Source organism: Protomyctophum bolini, assembly GCF_963924005.1.
Source record: "Protomyctophum bolini genome assembly, chromosome: 24".
NCBI classification, from domain to species: domain Eukaryota; kingdom Metazoa; phylum Chordata; class Actinopteri; order Myctophiformes; family Myctophidae; genus Protomyctophum; species Protomyctophum bolini.
Window position 1 is genome coordinate 14,836,819 of NC_137885.1, and position 12,337 is coordinate 14,849,155.

The 12,337-nt window shown below is 44.7% G+C and overlaps 1 protein-coding gene across 2 annotated transcripts in view; it reads left to right on the forward strand.

Annotated features, from left to right (window-relative positions):
* zranb3 (zinc finger, RAN-binding domain containing 3) overlaps nucleotides 1–12,337 on the forward strand; it is an 87,907-nt gene that overhangs the window by 51,289 nt on the left and 24,281 nt on the right. For both annotated transcript variants that reach the window (XM_080758086.1, XM_080758087.1), the window contains exons 17-18: nucleotides 2,108–2,223; nucleotides 5,618–5,722. In XM_080758086.1, coding sequence (XP_080614212.1) covers nucleotides 2,108–2,223; nucleotides 5,618–5,722 — 221 coding nt within the window. The remainder of the gene's footprint in view (nucleotides 1–2,107; nucleotides 2,224–5,617; nucleotides 5,723–12,337) is intronic.

A 12,337-nucleotide genomic window follows, 5' to 3' on the forward strand; every position in this document is an offset into this window, starting at 1 on the left:
CCGCTCGGAGACACGGGGGCACTGAAGGAAGCCAAGCAGTCTCTCTTCAGTACATCGAAGGGGAGGAACTGATGGAGAGTGTACGAAGAGTGAAGCCAGTGCATGGTGAACGGCAATACGGGGAGGCCTGCAGGGTCATCAATGAGATGACGAGGCGGAAGAGGACTAAGGAGGGACAGGTGGAGGGACACAGCCCCGATGAGAGGGTGACTATACCTAGCCTCGGTCCCACCCTTACTCATCTGCGGAGAAAAAATAGCTGAGCTTAAAACACTGCGGCATTGTCAGCATTGTCTTACCCCAACTCTTTTGTCCCTGATGGGGAGATCCTGAACCTGAGTGTTCTATAAATGCTCTGACGGGTGGGTGGGTGAAAAAACAAACCAAAAAAACAAGCAACATCCACACCTAGATTTCAACACTTTTTCTTCCACAAGCTCCCGTCTAACCGTCTCTCTGCATCGGTAATGAAACCTGTAGCGGCCCAGCAGAGTGCGGCCTATATTGGTTTTATAAACCTGGGTTGTGTTTTTTCTTTTTTTTCTCAAAGCTACTTGTTTTGCAGCGATAGAATGCACCAGCTGCATTAAGTGGGCCATTTGTGAGATGGGGGCCAATTCATCTTACAAGGCTGTCTTATTAGACTGTCTCTTACACAGTATGAACAGCGTCTTCAAAAGACCTCCAGGGAATTTTACTCGCTATTCCACCATGAAAAGAAGAGAAGGGAGAGAGAAAGAAAAGAAAACTGTCTCTAATTGGACCGAGCCGGACATCTTATCTTCTGTAGGATTGAAAATAATGGGGGTGGGGGGGGGAAGAAAAACGTACTATAAATAAAATAAATAAATAACGTCGGCATCATTTAGAGTAGACTGACGTCGTCAGGATAACAGTGTGGGAATGCTTAAATGTTTTGGGCCAAGTACAGTATGCCGAGAGAGAGAGAGAGAGAGAGAGAGAGAGAGAGAGATAGCAGATGGACGGAGAAGAGGCTATTGGACAGCGGAGAAAAAAGAAGAGAGGCAAAGAAAGCGAGAGAGAGAGAGGGAGGTGTTGGTGTATGCAGGAGAAGTGATTGCCTGTCCGGGTAAGTTTTGAGGAAACTAATCTCAGTGCAATCAGGAGGTGAGTACCGGGGCTGGCGGGGGGGTTCGGCCTCCAAAAAGACCCAGAGACAGAGAGAGAGAGAGAGAGAGAGAGAGAAAGACAGAGAGACAGAAAGACAGAGAGACAGAGACAGAGAGAGAGAGAGACAGAGATGGGTGGAGGAGAAAAATCATTAGGCACACAGACTCCCAACCTGCCATGGGTCAGCCTTATTGGCCGACCGCTGTGTTACGCATTAACCCCACAGCCCCGACACTGAACAGGAGACTTCAGAGAGAATGGCTCCTTATGTAGTCGTATAAATGGCCCCTGCCCGGTCGGCCGTGTCTCGGCCATGTAAGGCCGGGGAACAAAAAGAAGGAGATAAAAAGAAACAAGAAAACACACATGAGGCCATTATTAGTGGTTGTTACTTCTGCCTGCGAGGGGGAAGGTACACGAAAGAATAGAGGGAGGTAGGAGGGGGGGACGGGCAACGAGTCAGTGATTGACATCACCTCCCTCTAGCACTGGCCCTTCTGTTCTGTTTAGCACTGTTATATTGTGCTAAAATATACTCAAAAGTGTAAGTTGTGCAGTGGTGTACATTTACTTAACCATGATCTTAACGTGTCTGTCTGTGTGTGTGTGTGTGTGTGTGTGTGTGTGTGTCTGTGTCTGTGTCTGTGTCTGTGTGTGTGATGTAATTTTCATCACAGCGAAATGTTGCGCAATAACATTGTGTCTGTCAAAAGTAATATTTGTACAGTTTATATGGCAGTTGTGGGGAAGCCCCGGAAGCGATGTAGTGCATATGGATTCTGGGGGGTGTGCAGGATGTTCTGTGCATGGAGAGATGTGTGCTAACGGAGTGGTTTGGTAGGGGAGAAGGCGAACGGATTAACGGCCATGTGCTTGTGTACCCCCCTACTCCATTAGGGTAGAAGGATTAGTGCCCCTCACTTCACACGGGTGGGATTTTTATTTCTTATCATACCACCACCCACCCTCTCTACAGGCCAGACTGATGCTGCTGATGAAGATGATGATGATGACAGCTCGCCCCTCCCTCTCTACCCTGGCCTGCAGTTCTGTGCCAGTCGGCACACGGACCGAATCTTCCTCTACTCCAAGGTACCTTTGGGGTTTGCAAACTTGTGCTTGTGGATTGGTTGGGTGACGGTATTGTTTACGCTCTGCGTGCGTGCGTGCGTGCGTGCACTATGAATACAAATACAAATTTACCATGTTTGCCACTGTAATATAATACAAGTAATATAATTACCCGATATCTAGCCTCACTGTACCCAAGCTTTTCATGGACTAGAGGGGAGGATTCAAACTGGCACCGGAAACCGACGCCGGCAAAAGATAATTGAAAATGAGGCAGAATATCACAGTCTCTTGTTCAAGTAGGAGATATCACTTAGAATATATCAAACGTGTGTACAAAGCCATACGGTATAAAGCACTGTAAAAGGTTATTGTCAGTGAGAAAGGGGGGCATGCTAATTCCCTGAATAGATAGCGTTCCTCTGCTGGGCACTTCTTTTCAGTAGCAAAGCACTGAAAGCAGTAGAATTAGCAAGGCTGTAATCAGTGAATAAATCCTGCAGATAAAACATGCATTTTCAGGAAACTTTCAGGACAGGAAAGCGTGACGAGTTGGAATCTCTATGCTCCCCTGCGTCCTTTGATCCCCTTCGTCTCGGACATCAGATAACCCAATCCTTTTCTCCGGTGGTTCACAATCAGCCCCAGCTATTGTTAGGCTGTGGAATTGGTGCAGTACCTTGACCCGTTTTAACACCGAGGGTCAAAAACGACCAGCCCGGTTGAAATCATTACCCCGCGTTTGTCTCTGGGATTGATTGAAGCCTGCTTTGCTATAATGGAACCGATACACTCATACCCCTGACTCTCCAAACTCTCCGCTGTCTATTTGGCCCTGCCGGCTCGATGCCGAGCTAAAGGTTAGGATTAGCGGAGGGATTATGGCACCGCTCTTTCCACCTGCAAGCACCTCACCGCTTCTTCTTCTGTCTCATCAACATGTGATATTATCACTGCTTGAGAAGTTCGATTAGTAAAGGTTACCTTTTTTGTCTGGATTTATTTTTGCCAGCTGCTTGAAAAGCGGCTGGACAACATTTTCTACCTACCTCTACTAGCGACCGTAGCAGCGACCAATTGGAAAGGTTTTCATCATTGGCTGCCTCCAAGCCAATGGGAGACTTTCACATAAAACCCATAGTCTGAACGGCATTAAAACCCATACTTTAAGCGCCGCAACGTGAAGCCGTATTGGCTGCATGTACTCTGAACGCTGCAACGTGAAGCTGTGAGCTGAGGCAGAGGCTGTGGCACACAAACTGATTATAGATGTTCAGAAATGAGAGCTTGCTGCAGCTGGCAGTTATGACTGCGTTATTCTTGTTTCCATTCTTCTGTGACTCTTTTTGATACAGAGACAGACAAGACTAACTGTTCAGGAGAGGAGAAAAACTAATACAAAATGAGTTAATAGCACAGGCAGACTCTTCACATACTATAGTACATATGTCTAAAATAAATGTCAGAGCTGAAATTCACATGTAAATGTGAAATATATGCTTAAACATGTAGCTAGACATTACTCTATAAGCCATATCTCCAAAACTGGTGGGTCAAATTGAGAAACCAATGTCAATTTGAAACCAGTCTATAAAAAAAACTATTGCTGAATATTTGTTTTCGACTCCTTCCGTTTCTGTTAGGTCTAAGAGAGAGAGAAGACTCTCACACACAACATATTTCAAGTCATATCTGTCTCCCTCTCTTTCTCTCTCTTTCTCCCTCTGTGCCAGTCACTAAGGCACATCCGTATTGATTGTCTTGTAATACTTACCCCCCACCCCCTTTTGTCTCATTTCTAGGGGATCAGAATCCCTCCACTAGTCTGTCGTAGATAAGGAACGAGAGAGGGGCTTTCATGGAGAAGGCGCCCCCCCCCCTCTTTTTTTCCCGCCCCGGGTGGCCGTTAAGAAAAAGTGCCTCGCGCAACGCGTGTCAGAGGTGATAAGCTGCGGAAGAAAAATGCCCGCCCTGCCCCTGCTGTCGTTCAAATGATAAACTGGATGAGTTCTGCCCTGAAAAGGCTGTCGGATCGGGCTAATCCCAGGCCACTGGCAAACTCCACCCCGGGGAAACCGCTCAATACGCAATCAAACTGGGATTTGTCGCCGTGTTTGAACGACACGAAATATTGCGGTGCATCAGGAATTTTATGACCAATCCCTTCCTATCGAAGGTAGTTGTTTTATTCATGAACCCTCTGGTCCTTCCGTCAACCAGGATGAGTGTGTTTGATCCACACTGATTTATTCTCCTCTACAGTCAACACACCGTATAAACAGAAAGTCTGCATCATGAGGATATTTGCAAAATAAGTCTGTATTCTCTTTTAACCGACGTGGGTCCTCCAGATCTGAGCGGCTCCCCCGCATCCATGCAATTAGATTGTGTCAATCAAATGAAAGAGGGTGCTCTTTGGTCTACAGGCAAATATTCTAATAAGACAAAGAAATCGATGAAAACCAAGGCAAATGCTTCTGACAACTTACACTTAACTCTTCCATCGCCACTATGGGGCGCAAAAAAGACCTTGAGCGCCAGTTTCTATACATTTTTATATATATTTTTTTCTATGAAAGCATGGAATCATAGGAAAAATAATGATGTATTGGTTCATTTGAGTGAATACAGTTCTACAGCTTATAGAACTGAAGTCAAGTCTTAAACTTCAGAGTCATTCAAAGAGAGTACTACAGTCAGACACCTATCCCATCATGCATAGCGGGGGTTGCATTTCCTTTGTTTGATGATCTCTGACTGGGCCCTGAAGGAAAACAACTAACATAAACACAAAAGCTTTTACTAATTATTATTGCTTATACTGTACTGTACATCTTTCTTTGAGATTTACATTAGACAATAAAAATTTGATCTTTTCTCCCCGATTCCGATCTTTTGAAAATCATGAGATCGGAGCCGATCACCCAATCTGTCCGGATGCGATCGGGACAACCGCTTACTACATCTTAACAGCAATGTACAAAGATACTCGATCTCAAATGAAGAAACATTATAATTAAAGCTATCATACCAAAGCCCTCAATGGGGCCTGGCTATGTCGTACTCGTAGCCTTTATTTATTTTTGGTTTGGAGTACAAAGTCTATCTACCTTTTTGGAACAGTAAGAGGAATATTATCGATTCTTTGAAATGTCTAGCTAAAATTAGCCGGGTCATCTCCTGTTTTTAATTGCTTGTTTGTGTTAATCCAGTCTTGCCTTTGAGACGTTATAATGCAGAGCACATAAAACACTTGACGTTTTATGTGCAACATGAGCACTTTCACAGTTAACTGTTAAAGGAATACCATAGAATACCATAGGAATGTACAGTGCTGCTGATCCATCAGATAACCTTGGATGCTTTTAATTTGGCACACGTTGCGTGTTGTTTGTCTGTCTCCTTGTGGGTTCAGGATGAGGAGCCGCTGAACTGTAACTTCATTCCACTGGATGTCCAACTGGACAACTGGGAGGACCTGCCCAAGGCCTTCAGCAAACGCACAGAGAACAGAGCCCAGGTCAGCCTACTGTACCGTCCTCTCTCTCTCTCTGTCTGTGTGTGTGTGTGTGTGTGTGTGTGTGTGTGTGTGTGTGTGTGTGTGTGTGTGTGTGTGTGTGTGTGTGTGTGTGTGTGTGTGTGTGTGTGTGTGTGTGTGTGTGTGTGTGTGTGTGTGTGTGTGTGTGTGCGTGCGTGCGTGCGTGCGTGCGTGCGTGCGTGCGTGCGTGTGTGTGTGAGAGTTTAGCCACGTTAGACGCATCACGTTCTATTCACTGCTAAGGCAATGTGAATCAAAATGACATACATTTGGTCAAAATACATAAGGCGAAGGCTTCTTCTGCTTCGCATACCGGATGAAATGATATTACACTATAGTGAACTATTGTAGCGCCTATTGTATTTTGTAGCGCCACCTTAAACACCTGTTAATTATTTTCTACGCGTGTATAGGTCTAGACAAATTAGCAGACACAATTATTCAGGTATAAGTTCGGTAACATTTTAAAATTTGACCACAGTGAAAATGTGAGCAAGCATAGAATCTAAGCAACGGGATTCCCGGGAATTTGGTCTAAATGTATGTACAGTATGTATGGCCATTATGGCTGAAGCTGTGAATAGACAATGACTTGTATGGATGGGGGGTTGTTTCTTTTGAGATATCAAAGCCAGAAACGTTGCAGGAACGATGCAGATCAACGGCTGAGCCACCTGGGTCCCCTGTGTGTTTATAAGGCTTTATATTGGTACAGTATATAGGCTGCCATATACTGTATACATATATATATATATATATATCACTCATTCTTGAGATGAGGGACAAAAGTGGAAAAAACATGTCCCACACATAAGAGCCTTATTTTATGTAAAAAATAAATTAATTCATAAAAATAAAAGCACTTGCAAAGTTAAGTGTAATACAGTTGTGTATTATTATGCCCTTAATTTCATTATAATTGTTTTCATATTCCATCTGAATTAGTTAAAAGCAGGCCCTGTACCCAAAAAGGCCTGTATTTAGCCTGTCCCCAGCAAGTGGCCACAATTTCAAACTGCCAAAAAAGTGTCTAATACTGTCACAATCACATAAATATACATACTAAATTAAAGTAGATTGTCAACAACATAGCAAATAATATACACAGTTAATTTTAATTTATATTTTCTATTAAATATCTCATATCAAATGTTCGTCCCACGTCTCCGTCAACTCCGTCAGGTTTTTTTAAAAGTCTTAAATTAATCAGAAAATATTGTCGACAGATTTAGCCTGAAGACTCCTTTTCCAAGTCCCATTTATATTTGTTGCAACAGTGGAGTACCTGGTCTGACAAGCATTCAATTGTTTGATATTTTAAACAAACAATGTTGATAACAATGTGGTCACAGCTTTTACATGTCAACTCCGTCTGCACATTTTTATGATCTTTGTTAAGAATTCCAAAATAATGTTTATTATTTTAGTTTAGGGGTTAGGTTTAGCTAACAAAATTAAGCAAAAACAAAATGGCTACATTGTACTAAAGAGGGTTAAGATGAAAACAAATGCCATTTTGTCAACTCCGTCAGACGTCAACTCCGTCAGATTTTGTGTCTGACGGAGTTGACGTGTATCTGACGGAGTTGACAAAAGTGTTCCTAAAACAATAAAATTATTGTTTTTGAATAATGGGCAGTATTCTAATTTGGCACACAGTTAGAGCATGCCATAAGGAACATTTTTGGCTATGGGGCCATCACAGATTTGTCTCGTGGTGACCATGGCAGCCATATTACAAAAGAGCCGCCACCTGATGTTATTTTACAATAACTCAAGTTCTACACCACCTAGGATCTTGATTCTGGTGACTAAGACCTCATTTTCAAGGATGAGGGATACAGTGGTACAATTTAGACTTTCCCTGTGACCATGGCAGCCATTTTTCAAAATGGCCGCCACCTGCTGTTATTTTACAATAACTCAAGTTCTACACCACCTAGGATCTTGATTCTGGTGACTAATCATACATTTTCAAGGATGTGGGGTACATTGGTAATATTTAGATTTGTCCTGTGACCATAGCAGCCATTTTTTTTTTCAAAATGGCCGCCACCTGCTGTTATTTTACAATAACTCAAGTTTTAGACCACCTAGGATCTTGATTTTGGCGACTAATCATACATTTTAAAAGATGAGAAATACAGTGGTACTATTTAGATTTGTCCTGTGACCATGGCAGCCATTGTTTATCAAAATGACCACCAACCTGCTGTTATTTTACCAATAACTCAAGTTTTAGACCACCAAGGATCTTGATTCTGGCGACTAATCATTACATTTTCAAGGATGAACTTTCTCTGGGAGAGGTAAGGGCTTATTTCAGGTGCAGGTTGAGTTTCTACTGACAGGACATTAAAAGGAGGTGGGCTTTCTGGCCTTTGACTTGCCCCTTTCAGGTACAGATGCACAGTTTGACTTCACTGGCCACTGCAGGGAACTGTGGGGGAGAAACTTTGGTCTCTTGACACCCCGATTAGGTTCAGGGTTTTTTTTGGTGGAGACTTGCCTTTCATGACATCTTTGCTGCAGCAGTTGATCTCCTTACTGCCAGTGGTGGCACACTCTGGGTCTCTGGGGCATTGTATCTTGGTGGCCTCCTGCCAGTGTTTCTCCATCCTTCTCCTGAGCTCTGTGTTCTGGGGCTCTGTTATAGTCAACTTACATTGTCTTGGCTGGAGATTGCTTTCCTGCAGGGTCCAGCCCAGTCTTGTGCAGATGGCTGCTGGCCCACCTGGAGGCCCCAACCTCACTTGTTCAGTTGGTGTGATTAGGTGGGGTGGTCTTCCCCAATCAGGATGAGGGGTTTGACCCTTTCAAACGGCAGTCTGGCCAAGTGTCTGTATTTAGTTGTGAGTTTAGATACAGGATACGATTGCTCACCCAGCCCCAGGTGACATGAGGTGAAGGCTCCTTTGATTTGGTAACATTGCTTTGGTTGACATGCTGGGGACACAGAGAAAGACACTGATGCCTTCAGTGTCTGCACATCCTGCCTGATGGTCCTGAAGCCAAATCTTCGGTCTTCAGTCTTTCGCTCACTGTTCACTGCTCACTGTTCACCTCACCGAATTTAGCCCAAGGAGTTTGACCCCTAGTTTGGCCATAGACCCCCTAGTTTGGCCATAGCCACTTGCCCAAATGTGCCGACATGTGCTGACCTCATCACATCTGTGATGATGGCTATGGCCGTTTTTAGCCAACGTAGTGTTTTTTGTGCAAAACTAATGCTTGGAATGGATCCAGAATCATGAAAAGCCCCTAGTTTGACATGCCACATGCTACTTAAAGCATAATGAAATTTAGAACATTTAGCCTTATATTGGTTGTTGATGGTACCCAACTTTCAGCAGCTGTCAAACATGCCCCTAGGGTGGTCAAATAGAAACCAATGTGGGATATGTTAGTAGACACCTTTACAAACATTGGTGAAGAAAATTCTTGGTAAGAAATGTATTCACAGATTTTATATTATTCTGATAATATTCCCTGAGTAAATTGGTAAAATAATAGCAGGTCCACCATTTTTGAAAATGTCTACCATCCATGGTCACAGGATAAATCTAAATAGTACAACTGTATTCCTCACCCTTGAAAATGTATGATTAGTCACCAGAATCAAGATCCTAGGTGGTGTAGAACTTGAGTTATTGGGAAATAACAGAAAGTTGGCGGCCATTTTGAAAAATGTCTACCATGGTCACAGGACAAATCTAAATAGTACCAATGTATCCCACATCCTTGAAAATGTATGATTAGTCACCAGAATCAAGATCCTAGGTGGTGTAGAACTTGAGTTATTGGGAAATAACAGAAAGTTGGCGGCCATTTTGAAAAATGGCTGCCATGTTCACAGGGCAAATCTAAATAGTACCACTGTATTCCTCATCCTTGAAAATGTGGGATTAGTCACCAGAATCAAGATCCTAGGTGGTCTAGAACCTAAATCAGTTAAACTTGTCAACTCCGTCAGATGTTCGTCAACTCCGTCAGACGTTCGTCCCGTGATGTTTTTGTTAATTTCCAAAGAAATAGAAAATTCGCTGTCAAATCTTTTGTGCTTATGTATTGAAACACCAACTGAAATGATACGTAATGATGATTTTTTTTTTTTTTACATGGTTTTCATGTTATAATATTGAAAATAAAGGTTGAAATGACGGTTTTGAGAAATTGGATATTTCATAATAGTGTGACATTGGAACAAAATAATATTAAAAGATTTGTATTACTTAACTTGATTACTGAAAGCCATTATAAGATAACTGAGGACTTTATATTATTGTTGAAATGATAAAATTCAATTAAAAGGGATTTTAGTGTGTCTGACGGAGTTGACATGAATCAGGTATTAAGTGCATAAATGTCCCATTTTAGAAAGAAATGTTATGCGAAAAACCTGTTCCTTCTCAAGATTGGTAGTTGAGACCTGTGTCTACAAATACATCTATTTGATTTGAATGTATCTTAAAAAAAAAAAAAATCCAGTTTGAAAAAAGTTTTGTCCCTTATCTCAAGAATGGGTGATATATATACTGTATATATATGCTTTATTGTTTACACCAAGGCATTTTCCGTCTTCTACGCTACAGTACATCACCGTTAAATTGGAAGGAAGGAGCTAATCTCTAGTGGCAGTCTAATCTAGCTAATTTCAACAAGGAGGTGGTGAAAAGGGCTGCGTGGGGAGCTGTTATACACTTTAATGAACGGCTACTATCACCGTGATTTAAAAGTAATGGCATCCCAGTCCGTCGACTCATTTTGACGAGGCGGGGAAGAAACGGGAGCGACAGGGAGCCTTGGCAGATATATAGCTGCATGGTGTCCTGAACGCTCTGTTTTACAACCACAGAGCCTGAGGGACGAACAGAGCCAGAGACGGACAGACAGAAAGATTTGGAGCGAGGGAGAGGGAGGGAGGGAGGGGTGTTGGAAAGAGGACAGACGAGAGGCGGTGAGGGATTTGAGCCGAATTTATACTTTGACGCATTATTCAACCGAGGAACGCAACGTGGTCGTACGGCAAAGTATAAATTGGCCATTAGGAGAGCAAGGAGCATAGGCGAGAGAGAGAGAAAGGTGCGGTTGGGGAAAGGAGATGCGATGGTGGGAGCAGTGGGTTTTATGAGAGGTCATTAAAAAGAGACGAATCATCACCTCAAACGACCCCGCGCGCCAGCCGGCTAATGTTCATCACCCCGCCCGGCCCGCCACGCAACTGCAATCTGCTGCCGGGGCTATAACTGAACCTCTGTTGGCGACAGACGGCCACACGAGGCTCGTATTCTTTATGACGGCGTGTAAAATACGGACGGAGCCACCAAAGCACCCAATGCAAGGGTCTCTGCCTCCGACGGCGTTGGCGTTGCATCCCGTATGCCATGCATGGACGACTGGAGGCCCGGGGGCCACCTTCACTTAATGTGGCCTGCAGGTTAATATCAAACTGCTGATATATTATTGATTTCAGCTGTTACAATTCCAAACATGCAAGCATGACCCGCTTTAATTACTTCAGTCTATAGCGTAATGACTAGTATTAAAATGTTATTGTCTTTTTTTTTTAATTAAATAAAAAGGTTACTTTTCAGGATTCCAATTCAAAAATGGCAAAAAGATAATTCAGTAGGCCTATTTCAATTCAGATATAGCAGAAAATAGCCGATCTACAAGCTCAAAACGCGTCGCAGTGTGACACGTTTTGAGCTTGTAGATCGGCTGTTTTTGCTACGACAGTAATATGCAATGTGGCCCCTCTGGAGTGAGTGTGAAAATATACTGGCCCCCTGTATGCCGTTCTGTCGGGTGGGGTGGGGGAGGGAACACCCCTGTATGCCGTTCTGTCGGGTGGGGTGGGGGAGGGAACACCCCTGTATGCCGTTCTGTCGGGTGGGGTGGGGTGGGGGAGGGAACACCCCTGTATGCCGTTCTGTCGGGTGGGGTGGGGGAGGAAACACCCCTGTATGCCGTTCTGTCGGGTGGGGTGGGGGAGGGAACACCCCTGTATGCCGTTCTGTCGGGTGGGGTGGGGGAGGAAACACCCCTGTATGCCGCTCTGTCGGGTGGGGTGGGGGAGGGAACACCCCTGTATGCCGTTCTGTCGGGTGGGGTGGGGGAGGGAACACCCCTGTATGCCGTTCTGTCGGGTGGGGTGGGGGAGGAAACACCCCTGTATGCCGCTCTGTCGGGTGGGGTGGGGGAGGGAACACCCCTGTATGCCGTTCTGTCGGGTGGGGTGGGGGAGGGAACACCCCTGTATGCCGTTCTGTCGGGTGGGGTGGGGGAGGAAACACCCCTGTATGCCGCTCTGTCGGGTGGGGTGGGGGAGGAAACACCCCTGTATGCCGCTCTGTCGGGTGGGGTGGGGGAGGGAACACCCCTGTATGCCGTTCTGTCGGGTGGGGTGGGGGAGGAAACACCCCTGTATGCCGTTCTGTCGGGTGGGGTGGGGGAGGAAACACCCCTGTATGCCGTTCTGTCGGGTGGGGTGGGGGAGGGAACACCCCTGTATGCCGTTCTGTCGGGTGGGGTGGGGGAGGGAACACCCCTGCCGTATGCCGTTCTGTCGGGTGGGGTGGGGGAGGGAACACCCCT